The sequence below is a fragment of the Wyeomyia smithii genome, chromosome 3, assembly GCF_029784165.1.
Source record: "Wyeomyia smithii strain HCP4-BCI-WySm-NY-G18 chromosome 3, ASM2978416v1, whole genome shotgun sequence".
NCBI classification, from domain to species: Eukaryota; Metazoa; Arthropoda; class Insecta; order Diptera; family Culicidae; genus Wyeomyia; species Wyeomyia smithii.
The window spans coordinates 124,341,291-124,359,869 of NC_073696.1; the positions used below are offsets into that span (position 1 = coordinate 124,341,291).

Consider the following 18,579-nt stretch of genomic DNA (forward strand, 5'->3'; position numbering starts at 1 on the left):
ACCTACCGAATGTTGTTTTTCCCACAATATTATCAGAGTTCTCCGTCATCAATGTTGACAAACAAAAGTCTTTTAAACCTGAGATTCCAACCATCTGCCGTACCTATATATACTCCATTGCAGTAGCATCGCGGCGAAAACGAACTCGACAAAGCGCCACCTTTATGTAAAATCTTGGATCAAACACCTCACGCACACTAACACAATTATTTCCCGTCATCGCCACAATGAGTGAAACAGAGATGTGAAATATGAAGAGTTTTTCCGTTTGATTGCGGTCAGTGTTTTAAGCTGCTGAAAAATGCAAATTTAATGTATAATTAAGTGGAAAATCGAGGCAATTGGCAAGTAAATGGTAATATTGAATGTGTAGCCGATGAAAACTGTTGCCAAATACTGAAAGTTTATAGATTCTGGTATAAAAAAGTGGATTTTTCTTGCGGCCATCTCCGGAGTGAGCAAATTAGGGAAGGTTCAATACTTTTGCATTTAGAGTAGACGGGGCGGTGCACACTGTGCATAAGTGTGTGCTGAAAAGCTGTTTGTAGAGAGTGCGGATCGTTGATTTTGAGCATACTGGGAACGCCACGGAAACAAAGCATAAATCTCGCTTGCCAGCGTATTTTATCGAAGTCCATTTAATACTAATAATGTGAACCTCACGTAAGTTTGTTTTTGTTTTTTTCATGACGTCAGTAAAACAAATTGTTTTTGCATATGCCTAGAAATTGAAGTAAAAATTTGCTGTAGAATATATATTAGTATCTATTTTGGCAAGTTTGGCATAGATAATACAGTAGGTATTCACATTCAATAACAACAGATATTTTGAGTGAAAACTTTAAGCTAGATTTATGCATCTTTGAACGATTATTACGTACAAATAATTTTATGCAACACAAAATAATGAATGTTAAATTACATTATTCATTATTAAGTTGATGTTACAAAAACACAAATATTGTTGAATGTTACATCAAAAAATTTAGTGTAAATATTGAAGAGGAAATCAATTTTATGAACTAACAAAAATTATTAAAACATACTAAAATTGCTTCAAAATTAGGGTCTGTTATAGTTCAATTATCCATAACAGTTAGTTGTGAATTCTACCAACACAAGGTTTTTTTTTCAAGTTTTTCAGTATGTGGACACCATTTGAATTTACCATATTTAAGCGATAGCTAGATGACAGCAATTCTGCCACCAATGGTGCATTATGTCTGAATGATTGTATTATTAACATCGTGTGTTTGTGATTCTTTAATTATATTTTTCCTAATAGTGTTTCCGTGCTTGCTTATTTTTCGCAAGCTGGGCGTAAAGTGTTTGTCCTGTTTGGCACTTACACCCTTGTATGTGCTTGTTCTTAGGGAAAATCGTGTTTAAGCGAAATTTCAACTTTATGTGCAAATATAAGTACAGACATATTATTTGAATTATATTTAACAGGGGAACGTTTGTAATATTTTTTCTTTTAGCCGTTATGATTTTTTTTGTTGGTTAAGAAGTTGTTTTGCTTGCCTTTACTGTAGTTCAAATAGCTAACCTATTGGACTGGGACAATATTTTACTATCAAAGTAATAAAAAATGAAACATGATTAAAAGATAGCCAACATAAAATACAAAAAACGTACAAACTAACTGAAACAGTTGATGGAGTTAATGATAGTTAATTTTATACTAAAAGAAAAATATCAGTTGGGTAATGACGAAACTGCGAGAGCCTGAAAGAAATTTTTCTGTCTAAGATAAATTATGCAGGACGATTTAAAAGATCGTTACTGCTGTTCGCTAATTTTTGTTTATTTAACCCGAATGGTCAATGTAAAGTTTAGAACAGCAAAACTTATCACTGTAATGGGAAAAACATTAGAGCCTTTTACAACACTGATAAAAATGTAGTTGCCAGAAATCAAAAACATTGCACTGAATATCGCTCATCAAAACTAGTATGTCGAATACTGCTTTGCTTTTCTAAGCTTATTGCAAAACACGAAGCTGATATTCAATGGCTCACTAGAACAATAACTCAATTAGAAACAGTCAAGCTACTGCTAACTGTTATAGTTCATGTCTTTGAACAAGTTATTGGCCAGTGACTTTAAAGAATGTTTTATCTCGGAGCTGACAGCGTGACTAGTCTGGGATTGAACAGTGGCAACGCCTAATTGTGGAATTAATCGGAAATGATTAATCGGATATGATTTGAAATTGTTTGATACTACCCTAAATGTTCTTTTCCAGATATACACGGGTCGTCGAAGTATAATATTTTCTTGAAGAAATACTAGCACCAACTAGCAATGAAGCATGTTCAGAACAATCACGATAATATAGAGAAGAACATCTGATTTAAATATACTATTGTTCCCGTGATTCGTATTGCCTGACAGCTCATTTTTTTGTATCTGAATATACTCTCTGCCGCTGGCGGCTGCAGGGATCAGAAATTGTGGTACTCTTTCAGTGAAAATATACTTCTGAAATAACTAAATCGATCTTACATTCTAGCGAAATATTAGTATATTTTGTAACTCGACGATTCATCACACGCACATCGAGCCATCATAGTCATTAGTTCTAAGTTTGAAGTGAATAAAACGCAGCTATTGACAGAAAAATACTTGGGTGCTGCAATAACGGATATCATCGATGGCAGGAAACATTAAACAAGGTTAAATTTAAAAAACCACTCTCGTTTCCAGTTTGATATTTTTTTATATTTTGTTTGATTTAATGTTCTAGATGATGTATGCTACGTTGTAGCCAAGTATGATTACGCCGCGCAAGGTGCTCAAGAACTAGACCTTAGGAAAAATGAAAGATATTTACTGTTAGACGACAGTAAACACTGGTGGCGTGTTCAAAATTCGCATAATCAATCTGGTTATGTACCGAGTAACTATGTAAAAAAAGAGAAGAAATCAGTATCCCTGTTCGATAGCTTTAAGAAAAAGGTAAAAAAGGGTTCTTCCGGCAGCAAAACGCTCCCAAATTGTTCGCCATCTCGCCAAGTTGATAGTCCAACGATGAGCCGGAGATTGCCACCAGATCCTTCAGAAGCGATAGGTAAGGAATATTTCAATGGCATGATATTACGCTATACATTTCCTAATTACTGTTTTTATATTTTAAATATTTATGGAAATTTTCCAGCTTCTACTCCTATTGGAACTGCCATAGTTAAATACAACTACCAGGCACAACAGCAAGATGAGCTGTCGTTAATTAAGGGCACTCGAATATTGATTCTAGAGAAATCTAATGATGGTTGGTGGCGTGGACAAAGTGGTTCTGCAACCGGATGGTTTCCAAGTAATTATACTACAGAAGAAACTGAGGACGATACAGTGCACACGTATGCCATGGCGGAAAATGTACTTGACATCGTGGTAGCATTGTATTCATTTAACTCCAATAATGATACTGAGCTCTCATTCGAAAAAGGAGATAGGTTGGAAATTCTCGATAGACCAGCCACAGATCCCGAATGGTAAGTAAAAAGAGTATGTTGATATTGCACTCAAATATTTGATATTTATTTTACATTTACAAGGTACAAAGCTCGTAATAACAATGGCCAGATTGGATTAGTACCCCGGAACTACCTTCAAGAGCTGTCTGAATACCTGGCACAACCCTACCGTAGTAATAACGGAAGCGGACCGGATTCATTAGATCGACGGCCTAATGACCAACAAACCAATAATAACAATTCAAGCTCTGCCAACAGTAACAATAACAACTCTCAGCAACTGGACCGACCGCCACTTACCGGGAAAAGTTGGTATTATGGTGCTATTACGCGGAGTCAGTGTGATACTGTGCTGAATACTCATGGTCATGATGGCGATTATTTGATTCGCGATAGTGAGACGAATGTAAGTAATTTATTGTTGTATCTTTCTATTTATTTCTTTATAAAGTATTTGTAATATTCATTTCTTTATGAGGTATTGTGACGTTTAAAATTGCACATTTTTGCTAATAACACCGAATTGAAAAAAGTATAAAATATATATAAATATATATAAGAGGCTATCCACATAACACTTTGACAGCATGGGGGGGGGGGGGGTATGGGTAATGTCCACGGTCCATACAAAAAAAAATAATATGAGCAGTTGTCAAGGGGGGGGGGGTGTCGAAATCGTTTAAAATCTGTCCACGTGGTATGTGGATGGCCCCTAATATATATGGTCAAATCAGCATACGTAATTCCAAACTTTGATAGAATTGTATGATGTACTAAACACATATCGATCAGATTATGGATGAAATATAAAACACAGATGATTGTTTTTTGCTAATCGTTTCGTTATATTCGAAAGTAATAAAAGGTTGTTCTCTATCCCTTGATCTCATGTATCGATAATTCATAAACAACAGTTTATTGCTAATTAAATGTATGTGAAACCGATTTAAAACGACCATGAGCCCAAGTAAAGTTGACCGGCATTTATTTATTTATTTATTCATTTAATTATTCATTACTTTAACGAGGCTTTCAACATGTGTTGGTCATTCGCTTCGATTGAGTTACAAAACTATATTTTTCCTTCTAACCCTACTAGTTTTATAAATTCTAGGATTTTTTCTTCTCTTTCCTTTTCGTAGCTTAATATTTCGCATAGATTTCGTTCAGTTGACCGGCATTTTTTCCAAATGCCAATCTAACAATATTGATAAATAGTATACAATTCAAATTTTCTGTTTTAATAAATCTATAATTTTCAGATGGGCGATTATTCGGTATCATTGAAAGCACCCGGGCGAAACAAACATTTTCGTGTACACGTCGAAGGCAACATGTATTGTATTGGACAGCGGAAATTTCATACACTAGATCAGCTAGTAGACCACTACCAAAGAGCACCTATTTACACCAACAAACAGGGCGAAAAACTGTACTTGGTACGGCCTTTACCTAAGGCGAATGGAACCTAAGACCACCGTATCTCTCAATATCTATGTTTGCTATTCCGATTTTGTTGGTTGCCAGGTAAGCACGCATTTTTCTATTTATGACAAAATCCAAAACAGCAAACGAAATCTACATGCATTACGACTTTAGGATAAAGTGGCAAAATACATTGGGCAACCAGTGGGAATGTGAATATGTCGCGTGTATTTATAACTATTATTACTATTTATTTAACAAGACTTTAATGATTCAAATGGTTTAATATCTCTTAACGGTTATACCGTTAGGTCACATTTGACCCAGATGTATAAACAAAGCGAAAATATACTCGATGAGCAGAATCACAGCTAAGTCACAGGCCACGAAGGAGGATGAAAAAAATATTCGAATGCTTTTTTAGAAGCGGAAAAGACATGTCTTAAATAAATATAATGTGTGTATTCATGCCTACAAATCAAGACAAAATGCATATATATTATTCACCTTCAAGAAACATGAATCATATTCATACACACAGCAGCATTGAACCGCAATATGTTTCGTCTCTATAACGTATAAATCATTGTTCACTTTATTATACAAAACAAAATAAAAAATACACATATGAAAAACACGAACAGCTAAAAACTTCCACCCAATAGAATACATTACATACTATCTAGTACATCGATGGTTCTGATGCGTCACAAAAATGAATAAAATAAAGTAATGATATAGAGCAAAACTTGCATTCCGGCCAGCATCTAAACCTCATTTTTCGTTATCGTGCTTTTGTCATGATATTTTATTAATTTAAAGAGTGGTTAACGTGCTTCTGAGGAATATCTTCGTTTGCATTATAGACAAATACAATATATGCTTCTCAAAGTTTTGCTTATTCTTTTTCAAGTAAAGAGCATTGTATTTGAACTGTTTTGTTTCGATTTATAAAAATTACAGAAGGTTATTACGATATGAAAAACTGAAAATTCGAAAAATAGGAACATAAAAACATGATTTATTTTCGATTCGGTTACGCGTTTTTATGGAAAAAATACGCGAAAAGATTCTTGGTGTAAGGCATAAGGACTGCGTTAACGGATATTCTAGTTTACTAGCACTAGCACAGTTCCAACACTCGTGGCCCCTTAGGCCGACTCGATTGATCGTGGTGTGCCTGCTGACCTTACTCGTCATCCCCTATGGTCCCTAGCGATGAGTAAACCTGGAATCGATCAAAAATAGCTTGCTTGCAAGCGTCCATTTCTTTCGAATTTGCCGGCGGACACCGCAGTGGTTTTGGGCCGCTTAGATTTTTTACCTCGATTAAGGGCCATTACCACAAGGTTTTATTATGAATGATGTAATGCAGCTTTTTGTGCAGTCAGCCTTTTGTGGTTCAACCTTTCGATAGTTTAGTCTTGTGTACGCATTATACAATTTGTCATAAGCAATTTTTCAAATGGACGTAGAACACTGACGTCAATGACGTAACAGCTGACAGTACGTTGTTACGATTAGACGTATGTAAACCGCTAGCTGCCATTAGGCGTGGTACGTAACGCGAAAAATCTAGATTTCAGACCCTCTTCCACTCCGATGTAAGGATAAGTGACGTTTTATAAATCCCCCGTTTAAATAACGCTAAACAACCAGCCCAGTTCACTCTTCAAAAATTTTCAATTTTCATACCCAAATTTATTTTTAGACGGACTTCAAAAAAATCACTATGCAGCTTTATAAACGTTTTTTAAGTTCTTATTGAAGCTTTTTAGAGGTTCAACTGAAGACCGTCTAAAGGCGGCAGTGGGCACTAGAGGGTTAACGTATGTTTTTTTCTGAAATGTTCTCTAGCCAAAGTAAATTACCATCTCTCTTCTTCATGCGTCACTTTTTTGTTAACAACGCCTGGAGCAAGTGCATTTTTATAATGTATACAAATTAAATACATTATTTTATTAAATCACTAGCTGAATGTACCCGGCCTTGCTCGTGTAAAAATTTCTGCTTTTTTATAATTTTCTATATTTCCATATATTTTTTCCAGCCCGAGCATTTCAAATAGTATTTCTATTTTAGTAATAAACTTGCTTATATACCACCTTTTTCGTTGATTCACAATCGATGCGGAGGCATTCCAATTGGGTCGAGTGAGTTCAAAAATTCCGTTGGAAAATGGATTACCTCATCAGCATCTTCGACGGTATCGATTAACTTACAATAAACTCAAATTACACTCAAATTACATAATCAATAGCCTAGGCTCATCTCTGATAGTTAAAATTATTGCTTGCTATGTCTTCTCGTTTTACTTTTTTTGTGTAAACAATATCAATATCATCCTTATAGTTGAACATCAGTCTTCATGAATCAATTAACAATTTGGAGATACGGGGACTATCTCCAGATTTTTCTCAAGTTTTGAATAACTTCCAGTGCAGAAAAAAAAACCTTCGCTATACCAAACGTTCGGACACCAATTTTCGGTTTTGGGAAATCAGCTCTGACTTATGAACCTAATATCAGGAATTATTTGAATATTTTTCTTCAGGAATTTGAAGTAGCGTTGGACGCCCGTTGTCATTTTCTGAACATAGTTCCCTTTCTAGAAAAAGGTCGCTTTTTACGCGGCTTTTTTCGCGGATTTCGGAATTTACGCGGTTTTTTACGCGGATTCCGGAATTTACGCGGTATTTATTTTTGCGCGGATTTCGGTTTCCTTTCACTCGGAATGCAGAATTAACGCTGGTTTTTGTATGCGGATTCCGGAATTTACGCGGTTTTATTTTACATGAATACCGGAATTTACGCGGTTTTTTTACGTGGTATGTATCCCCCGCGTAAAAAGTTGCTTTAGTGTATTGACATTAGTTAACCATTCTACTTAGTTTTACACAGCTTGACAGAAAGCAGAAATCGCGGAATTGATTTCTAAACAACGTTTCAATATTACGTCCAAGCCTTCTTCTGTATTCTAGTAACCTTTCCAGAAAATGTAATCCGCCATGCACGATTTAAAAATTTGCGCCGGAGATGAATATTTGGATTCTGGACGTCATCATGATATTGGAAATATACCTATTGCAGAGCATATATTCGTTTTTCATAAAACTCTAAAACCGGGAGTCGCCATATTGAATTTAAAAAATGTCATGGGAGTTTTAGTTCTGCTTTCTAAAGGTCATCCTGGTTCCGGAAATACCAATGTTTGGAGGTTTGTAAACGTTTTCTACAGTTGTATACAGCTTCCCAGCAACCAAAAGTCGCCATAAACATCGGGAATCATATTCCGGTCCCTAGACATCAACTTCTGGCCATGACCGACCGAGGCCATGGAAGTTATCGTACCTTTTCAAAAAGTTTCCATAGGGCACTAAAAGACCTGATTTTCTTATAAATTAAGACCCCCTCCCTCTTTGATAGCTGCCCCTTTCTCTTTTCGACATCATGTTCCGGTCTCTGGAAATCAGTTTTCCGGTCTCCAGATATGACCAAAGGCCTAAAAACTATCGTATTCATTCAGAAAGTTCCCATAATGCATGAAAATAGATTTTTTGATTAATTAAGACCCTCTCCTCTTTTGGGGGTTGCATCTCCTTCTTCACACTATTTATATGACCACTTTCTCTGTACAAAGAACACGTATGTCAAGTTTGGTTAAAATCGGTACAATCATTCGAGAGTTATGCTGGACATACATACATACAAAACTTTTTTTTAAATAAATAGCTGGATTGTAGGAGCTCTTACCTTATTTGATCGATGCTCTTAACTAAATTTTTATTCGGTAATAGTTGAGCTTCAGCAACTTTTCCAAACATATTTTTTATCCAAAACGCTAAATTGGACTCTCCGGTTTCAAATTATGCAAGAAATATGTCAAGGAATCGTTCCAAAAACGGATCAAAGCAGGTTGGATGTTTTGAAACACTTCTCTAGAAACATTTGTACGAAAGCCGATTTTCGGCTGCAAACAGACGTCACTACGTTTCAAAAAAGGCCATTATTTGGAAATATATGATCGATTTTCGTATGACGACGTCATTCCGATTCTGAAAATACCCATATTGCCAAGCATATAATTCAATTATTAATATTCGCAGATTTCCAGAAACGGAAGTCGGCAACCCAAGTTTCAAAGTATCGTCAGATAACGATAACCGGTTCTTAAGAGTCATTTTTGCTCCGAAAATTGCAACATTGGGGGGTTTGTGAGTGTTTTCCACAGCTTTAAATGGCTTCCCAGAAACCGGAAGTCGCCATCTTGGATTGAAAATGGCATCGAACATCATGTTTCGGTCTCTGGACATCAACTTCCGGCCTCCAAATATGACCAAGAACCCGAAAATCATCAAATTTCAATGAAAGGTTTCAATTATGTATGAAAATTTATTACTTTTGACCCCCTCCTTCTTTAAGGGTGACCCCTCCTCCTATCCAATATTTCTATGACCACTTCCTTTATACAAAGAACACGTATGCCAAGTTTGGTTGAAATCGGTTCAGGCCTTCGAGAGTTATGCTGGAACATACATACATACATACATACAAAACTTCTCTTTTATATAAATAGATTTATATTCAACCATCATAAGAATCATAAGAATCAATTTGGTAGAAATGTATGTGACAATGATAAATTAAAAAAATATATTTTGTTATGCCCGCTTACCTAACCTAATTAGAAAATTAAATTAGTTGATCCGAGGAGGAAATGTGCTTTCCTTTTGGAATTAAATTCGTGTTTGCGGTAATTGTACGACACATTTTTGTTCACGTATGTGACACAAAAAAAAACACTAATGTAGGTAGCTGTCACTTTTGTCCGATTTTGACACATTTTTTGAAGTAGAATACTTCTCTCAGGAAGTTCGGCTACATAGGGATGTGAAATGAAAATTTAAAACCGAAAAAAGTGAAAAATATGTCCAATTTCAAATGCTAATAAATCGGTTGGTATCCGATGGATTTCCTTCGTTCTTGCAGCAATAGATTGGAAAATCTTCTGAGATTCTTCCCAAAATAAGATAATTGTAATTTTATCATTCACACTATTGTACTATTGAAAATAGCCAAGCCTTGTCAAAACGAAAAATTCGACCTCTGATTGGTCGTTATATAATTGCTTCCCAAGCACGGTCGACAGAATCCTATACCTTGCAATTGAAAACATGCTATTTGGCCTATATAAGAGCCTGTTTCAGCCGAAGCCGTTCATAATAGTTCTAGACAGCGGCAACAGCAGTCGTCCTTCCTTAGCAGCTAGCCCTGTGGTTGGTCACCACGTCTCAGGAGCAGCGCGGTTCTTCTCAGCGTGTGTCGCCAGACTGCCATTATTCCCTTCGTGTTGGGGGCCCTTGGGGCAGCATGAAGATTGCCATCAGGAAATTCAATTTGGAAAATCAAAATGCCTTTTTCAAGGCAAATAAACAAGTCATTGAAAGTTATTAATTTTTGACAACGCAAGCAAACATTCTGTGTTGGATTCTAGCAATTTAAATCTGTCGCACCCGTTTACTGAATGTGAAATAGCTTCCACAGTGCATGTTGTCCGTGTATCTTAATTCCCCCACTGTTAGGGCAGCTCAAAAGTTGTGATCAGCAACCGATTTTGAACCGCAAAATGCCTTTTTCAAGGCAAATAAACAAATAATTGAAGGTTAATAATTTTCTGGCATCAACACAAGCAGACATTCTGTGCGGAATGCAATCATTCTGTTGTAGTTGTATGATTTTTTTTTACTTTATTTAGTAAACCTCCCACTGTAGGGGCAGCGCAAAGGCTGCGATCAGCATAACCGACTTTGAATAACAAACTACCCTGTTATACCGCATTCACAAAGACAGTTAGGCCTCTGCGAACGCGAGCGATGGGACAAGAAACTTGCCGTAGGTGAATAAACAGCTTTCTTTACGGCTGTTCGGCATTCTGGATTTTGGCAATCAAAACTTCTGCTGGGTGTCTGATTTTCAGTGTGAAAACAGCCTTCAACTTTGTTGTCAGAGTGCCTGACTACGATTTGGTAATATTGTTTGAGTCAAATGTTTACAAAATTTTGCAATATTCCTCTTTCTTCCATTTAATAAAACAGGTAATACGATGCCTTCGTCATACGCAAGTTCACCATAACTCCCGCTATCGGCGTAACACAGAGATGCAATCAGCGTCATATCCGATTTTAAATTCAACAACAAACTGTCCTTTTTAGGACAACCGAACAAATGAATTGATGATTTAATATTTTCTCGTTCTAAGCTTTAACCAAAAGTTATATATCTTAATTTGAATTCACATGTACATGTACTCTGACTGTTGAAACTTGTTTGTGTCGCAAAGAGTTTGTTCTTTTCCTGTTCAGTGAGGTCGTATTTATATGTGCAAACTGAAATTGAGTAGTACTTCAACTTTATTTGCACAGAATTTTCAATACTGCCAATGAGCGGTCAACATTTATTTGCTAGGAAAAAATACCGACACGCAAACAAGCCGGGTTATCTTTCTTGTAAAAGTATTCTACTTCAACCTTGCGGTCGTGGCTTTGCACACAACCCTCCTGTGATTTTTTTTATTTTGACACATACGTGTGAATGTGCTGGTGTCTTCAAAACTGAACTCTGTTTCTTGCGCGGACTGTCCGGGACAGAAAAAGGGTTTTTTTTGAAGAAAAAGGGTAGTCCGGGATAGTCCAGAAAATGTAAAAAAAAACAGTGATAGGACAAAGTGTAGTCCGCGGGGTAGCTACACCGCAAAAACGAAAACGACATAAGAAAACAATCTTGCTCATTTAGTACAAAAAAAGGTTTGTTTCAATCTGTTCTGGAAATTTGTCTCCACCTTTCTTCATTTTCTGCGCTGAACAGTAGCATTCTAAGCCTATTGATTAGGTTGTTGCAAGATTGCGGATGTACAATTCGGTTACTGAAAACAATCAATAATTGATTTGGAATGTCGAAAATAATAGAAAAGCATACTTCGAAAGCAAATGCTAATCTTCAAATACCAAATTTCAGGTTACACTCTCGCGGTTTTGTGGAAAAAAAAATTCAGATACAGTCGACGTTCGATAACTGCAACACTGTTTAACTGCAAGACCGATAACTGCAACAATGTTGGTTGAGAGTCAATTCTCTTTGCCGACATTTTCTTAGGATCCCGACAACTATGCGCATGAAATATTTTGAACAGTTGACAATGTATCGATTAGGATTGCAAACTTTCACTGTCAGTGATAGATTCTTAGTTGAAACTGAAAACTACGAATATCAGTTTCATCACGAACAAGCTGTGATAATTGCTTTCAGCTCCAATCAGTTGACAGTGATGATGTTGACTGGCAGCACTGTGATTTCGCACACGCTATGTTACTCTAGCGATGTTTATGCGGTGTAGGATGAATATATTTACCTACTCCATCGACTTCTTGCAATGTATTGGCTCAGATCAGTTTGATAAGAGTACTGGTATCGATAAATTAAATGCATTAAGAAAAGTGTGTATTGCTAATAAGTTGACATATTGACACTTGGTCGTGGTGATGAAAATAGAGAGTTGATACAATCCATTTTGGTAATAAACGTTATCTTCGCTAACACTATAGCACTATAGCCTTGCTGTGCATGTTGCATTGTATATGACAAAGAAAAGACGTTACTTGAAACGTTGGCAATAAATTGTGATGCGAAAATAAATCAAATTGGTTTATTTTTATGCATACCTTTATTGCTATCTTTTTTAAAAATTATTTTAAATTTAAGATGGTAGTTGTGAACTCCCCTCAAAATTTTAAAATGTGTCAAATGTTGTAGCTATCGAACGGCATTCGATAACGGTAATGTAAAAATGTTTTAAGAACAATAAATCGTTGTCTGAAAAACTGGTACCTGACAGTTACGTAACTTAAACTCCTTATACGAATCCATCGTTCTTTTTTTGTGATAAAATGCAAAACCTATAATTTATTGTTCCATGTTTTTTTTTTTCGAGTCAAGTTATGTATCTTCATCATTCCCGCTTTAACTATAGCATTTATATTTGCTTTATCGATTTATTGTAAAGTCATTCTTTTGTTCAACGTTTGCTCAAACTGTCAAAAACTTCCGCTCAAATCACGACTTTTGAAGCTGCATCATAGAATTCCCCTTAGAATACATACGACTTTTCCCCGATTCTATATCATTTAACATTATATGATACTAAGAGATAGTTCCGACGACGTGTCGGTGATCGGCTTCGAAAAAGATATCAATGGGGCTCCCACGGTGCAATTTGTTATATCGAAAAATGACCTTCGAACATTTATTACTTTTTAACTACATGCACAATTGGCAATTTTATTTTAGCATCTTATCAGATCTTATCTCTAACCGTATTGAATAATTCCATCGTTCAAAATTTGAAGTACAATTGTTGAACTGGAATCAAAGTTTAGATGTCAGGTGATGCCAAATGGCAACACCTGCAGGGCCCAAGAAGCTTATATTAGCCGTTCACTACGTTTAGCATCCGTAGGTTTTGAAAAATGGTTATTTGAAAAGCATACAATCAGATTTTGATAACAGGTCTGCGCGGCTCGTGATGCGTACAATACCAATTTTACCAAACGGTTCCATTGAAATTGATGGTGAAACACGTAAAGCATAACCGTTTCTCTTCGATTAAAGTATAGTCGCTAGGGTTGCATGTTTTTTTGCTGTGGTACACAAGTACATAAATTAACATCGGAAACACATCGAAACACACTTTCAATTGCGCGCAGTGGAAACATTTTTTGCAATTTTCATTACTGTTCAAACTATTCCGAAATATTTGAAAACGTGCATTTACTCAATTTACTCAATTCTGAGAAAAGTTGGGCTAACTGAATTTACGAGTAAAATATCAGAACTTAGTTATTTTACTCTTTTTAGTAATTTTACTTATTAGCAGAGGCAATGAAGAGCCATGCCATGTTGCTTTAATCATGGTTCTATTATTGAAGTCTTCTGGTGTTCATACAGCATGGAAGATAAATAATAACTTATGCGTTTAAATGGTCTACAGCTGTTCTTAATGCTTACGTTCAATTGATAATTAATCAAAATTTTACGTTTTTTTTTAATACAATGATAATAAGTAAAACTTAAATCATTGAACAAACAATTACAAATCTTATAATAACACAATACTATGAGCAGAGGATTTTAGGATACAATTAAACCAATCTATACCAAATCGTAATTAGTGTAATGAAAAATCAAACCAGGAGAAGCAGCTAATACTATGCAGAATATCAATTAGAACAAACAACTCACATAAGATTATTATCATGCAAGAATACACATCCAATATACTCGGCCGCTTAATCGATTGATTGCTTAGTTGTCTGCAGTATAATATTTTGTATCCGAAAAATGGCGTCATCACAGTAAAACATCTCATACTAAGCAGTCAACATGACGTAGCGTAAATTGAGGGAGTGAATCCGACAGAAAGAGCCGGCAACAACTAAATGCGATAATGAATACAAACAAAAGGTTCTCTGTGCCGGTTCAATTAATGTCCTTCGTCAACGTTACTCCTTGCTTTACGAACGTTAACGGTAACGCAGTGTTTCGTCGAGTGTCTAGGACGCTATGTGATTTGTATTCGGTTGCGAATTCGAAACAGTAATGTAAGATAGAGGAATCGGATGTTCAGAGTTTTTTAGAAGGGGTGTGAACCGAAAACAAGAAATTATATTTCTTCTTTTGTGGCATTTTAATAAAACTAAACCTTAGAGGAAAATCGCATTGAATGAGGAGCGTAGCAAGAAAGATAGTGCGCGAGAGCTTGTAATCAAGTAATAAATTACACATAGATCTATGACGAACAAAACGATTTGTGAATTAAAAAATATAAAAAGAATAGCTTTTATGCGTTTTATTGGATTTGCAGTATGCAGTACTTTTGATACACTACTAGAACACTCCGAAATCCGCCAAACAACATGTAGAGCCTTTTTCTTGTTTTCGTTTGGACTAAATTTCTAGTGTAATGTATTGATTACGAATAGTCATAAGCAGTAGCGGAATTATGGGTTTTGGGACCCGGGGTCAGGTAACTTTCAGTTGTTCGAAATTTCAGTAACATGCCAAATGATCTGGAAATACGTAAAAAAAATATCGCCTTTTTTTAATGAAACTGTGAACACTTATTTGAATTAGTAAACTGAATATTTTTCACCGGTGGAAATAACTCTCAGACTCAAGAGTGATGTTCTATAGGCTTTATTCAAAGCATTTTTGCTCGGAAGCCTTCAGTTGTATAGAATAACTGTTTGAGAATGAATTGTCATACAAATCTTACAAAGATTTTTTTGACAAAATTTCTGAAATAAATGCTAACTAATAATTAAGGAGGCAAAAAGGATTGCATATTTTCTTATTTTGTTTTTTTTTTTTTTTTTTTCAATAAATTAGATGTTATAACAAAACTTGTGGTAAAAAGTCAAAATGGAGAAAAAAGACAAGTCTTGAAGCTCAAATTCAAGAGCCTTTTTTCTCAATTTTAACATTTTTAAGAATAAAAGAGATAAATGTTTTAAAAAAGTATTCAAAATTAAAAAACTTATGAACAACCTCCTAAATGAATCCGTTTTTGAGTCATTTTCAATTTGAGTTTAAAAAAATTAAAATTAAATCTAAACTTTATGTTAAAAAGTATGTTCTAAAGATTTTTGAAATATTTTTACTTTTTTTATATTTTTAAAAATAATTAAATTCCAATGGTCCATCGGGTCCGTGAAATCTTCTTGTTATATCGTGTCATGCATTGAATAAAAAAACCAATGATGCGATATGATTTCGATAGTCATTTGAAATCATAAAGTTTTTGGCGACGAACTTTCTAAATGCATCCGGAATATTTCAGAATTACATTTAAAAAATTTGAGTTTTCATTGAAATTCGCCTTTTTCGTAGTTCTCTGGCAATAAGCATAAATTTATAGAAATGTATAATCAATATAACACAATTCATTCTTTGCAGGAAAAAGATTGGGAGAATAACGAAAATTTATAATTTGAAATCAATTCTAGAATCATATTGTATTATTTTACCTAAATTTCCGTAATAATGCCTATTTTAAGGGAAAATGTGACTCTATTTCGATTAAATCTAAAAGTTAGTGTTTATCTGCTAATTCTCTGAACTAATGATTTGTACACTGAATAAAAATATAAAGCCACCCGGGCAGGAGAGCATAACAAAATAATAACTCATCAATAACATATTTGGCTATGAGGACTTATCGTGTTATTCGAAAGATATTCACTTTTCAAACATGCATATGAAAATATCATAAAACTTTGATATCATATTTTGCTATGTCTTCAATAAGATATTTGAGTTGATTTTGAAATATCTCACTAAAAGTAAGTTTTCAAGTGAAAATTGTTCGTTATTGATTATTTATAATATATTTAGTTATGCATTCAGTGTTCAATAAGTTGAAAATATCTGAATCGGTAATTTTCGTGAATTTTAATGCAAATTATTGGTTTGTTATTGAAATATCAAGCTTTGTTATTCATATAGTCTTTGAGGAACAATATTTTGGTATAATTTTTTGTTATTTTACCAACTATGTAAACTATGTCAAGATCAAAATGAGGTTTATTTCCAATATCTGATTATGATATTATAATGATATTTTTTCCTGCTCTGGTTATCAACAATCTTGCACGGTGGTTCATCACTGACAACCTAGACGGCGTGCGGGATTTCCACCATTCTTTTCGTCTATAACATTCAATAAAAGTGTTTTCATGTTCTGCATATAAGCATGCCCTTTTGTCAACATCTCTGTTCAAAACTAATTATGAAAATATTAATTCAGAAATTCTCGATTTTCGCTACTTTTTCGCAAACATAAAACATGATAAAATGCAAAAAAAAGTATTTTTTTCCGACATGAACCCGACATTTTCAAACCCGAACCCGAAAATGTTTTTTTCACGAAACCCGAACCCGACCCGTACCCGACATGTTCAAAAAATTTCAAACCCGAACCCGACCCGAACCCGTCGGGTACGGGTCGGGTTCGGGTTTCGGGTTTGAAAACCCGAAACCCGACCATCTCTAGTAGATAGTTCGAACGTAATGTCGGCAAATCCTGGTAGTTCGAAAATGACCGTCAATGTGGGTAAACAAAACACGGTGGAAAACAAAAATACATTGGTTAACTCAGCTAGCGTTGCTTTTCTAATATCAAGTACCTAGGACCCATTACGTCAGGTAAACTTTTTTTCTGTAACAAGCAATGTTCGATCTTATGAACGCCATGTTGCAGACAAATTCCATGTTTGAAGCAATTCAAATTGGAACAAATTTTCCCCTTAATAATTTTTCAATTTTAATTTACCAATGATTGTGAATAATTCAATCATAATTTTGCATTGGCATGCTCGCTCATTGAAAGCCAATGAGAATGAGCTTTTTATCTTTTAACAGTAAATAATGTGCACATTGCAATTATTACTGAAACACTGGTTCATAGATATGATAGAAATTCAGGGTTCCGGTGGTGGAGTTGTAATTGTAATTCATTGTCGAATCAAATTTGATTCGCACAATAATAAATGATGAAAATCTTCAGCTTCTTATTCGTTTGAAAAATGTTCGCGGAAGTCAATGTCAACGCTCTCGTGACTCCATTTTTAAAATTATTCATAAAGTTTCACAGATTTATTCTTCTGAGAAATCAAAATTTTGAGAGTTGAGTTGAAAAATTGGAACCATATTCAAAATCCTTTTGGAAGCTGTCGTAGATTCTTAAGAAATCTTCAAAGCCTATTCCAGTTATAAAATATGGTGAACGTTTTCTTGTAGGTATCCAATGAACAAAAGGCTCAAAAACTTGCTTAGATGTTTGAGAGTGTTCAATTCGATTTTTGTGAGTCCAACTGAAGATGAAGTGACACGTCAATATAATTTAGTTCCTTCTAAGGTTTTTATACCTATAGATGAAGATAAATAAGGTTTTTATACCTGCAGAAATGATTGTAACTGACTTGAATGGGATTAAATCAATTATTGAAAATTTCAAAAATATTAAGGCACCTGATGATGATGGGATGAGAGCACAATGGATTTATAGTGAAAAATTGCAACAGTTGTTTTTCAAATTTGTGAATGTTTTCCCAAATTGTGGAAAAATGCAAAAAATACCCAAATTTTAAATCCGGATAAAATTACAGCTGTGAAACCTCAGTTATCGACCAACCAGTTTGCTTTCTTCGATAAGTAAACTGTTTGAGAGAATTATTCTTATTGGCTGATGTCACACATCAATAAAAATTCAATTTTTGCAGATGATGAGCTGAGATAACATATGTTGCTCAAAGTTACTTTTATTACTCATCAATTATATGCACAATTGACAAAACCTGTATTGCATATAAAAGATCAATCTGTTCTTCAACCATACTGAATAGTTCATCGTGCACCCGCCGAGAAGGGGTAATTTTTTTCTCGGTGAAATAACGGCAGAGAGAAACAATCTCGCACCATTTTGCAAAAGTCGTGTCTATGCCTGTTACTATCAAAACTGTCAATTCAAAGACGTTTTGCGTAAGATATATTTCTAGAAGTTCTATATAATTTTAAAATTAATCTTTTTCTAAACTTTCATGTACATTGTAAAAGAAACAGACAA

At 34.8% G+C, this 18,579-nt stretch overlaps 1 protein-coding gene across 7 annotated transcripts; it reads left to right on the plus strand.

Moving 5' to 3' along the window:
- Positions 1 to 247: 247 nt before the first annotated feature.
- LOC129727155 (cytoplasmic protein NCK1) lies at positions 248 to 14,813 on the plus strand. Of its 7 annotated transcripts, none has more exons than XR_008728489.1 (8): positions 248 to 663; positions 2,249 to 2,459; positions 2,516 to 2,678; positions 2,750 to 3,073; positions 3,161 to 3,497; positions 3,561 to 3,885; positions 4,742 to 5,006; positions 5,079 to 14,813. XR_008728489.1 is itself a non-coding variant. In XM_055684670.1 (8 exons), the coding sequence occupies exons 4-8, from the start codon at positions 2,657 to 2,659 to the stop codon at positions 4,949 to 4,951; spliced, it is 1,218 nt and encodes a 405-aa protein (XP_055540645.1). In that variant the 5' UTR covers positions 256 to 355; positions 411 to 663; positions 2,249 to 2,459; positions 2,516 to 2,656; the 3' UTR covers positions 4,952 to 14,813. The 7 variants fall into 7 exon arrangements, 5 of the variants coding, with proteins under 5 accessions (XP_055540642.1, XP_055540644.1, XP_055540647.1 ...); XR_008728490.1 differs by having other exon boundaries at positions 11,919 to 14,813; XM_055684670.1 differs by having other exon boundaries at positions 256 to 355; positions 411 to 663; positions 4,742 to 14,813.
- Positions 14,814 to 18,579: the final 3,766 nt, after the last annotated feature.

What these genes read in the sequence shown, in the direction of transcription:
- LOC129727155 (XM_055684667.1), top strand. Translation starts at nt 2,657, where the DNA reads ATGGCAGGAAACATTAAACAAG. An exon ending in GGCAGGAAACATTAAACAAG is followed by an intron (nt 2,679 to 2,749) that starts GTTAAATTTAAA and finishes TTAATGTTCTAG; the next exon opens with ATGATGTATGCTACGTTGTA. An exon ending in AGATCCTTCAGAAGCGATAG is followed by an intron (nt 3,074 to 3,160) that starts GTAAGGAATATT and finishes GAAATTTTCCAG; the next exon opens with CTTCTACTCCTATTGGAACT.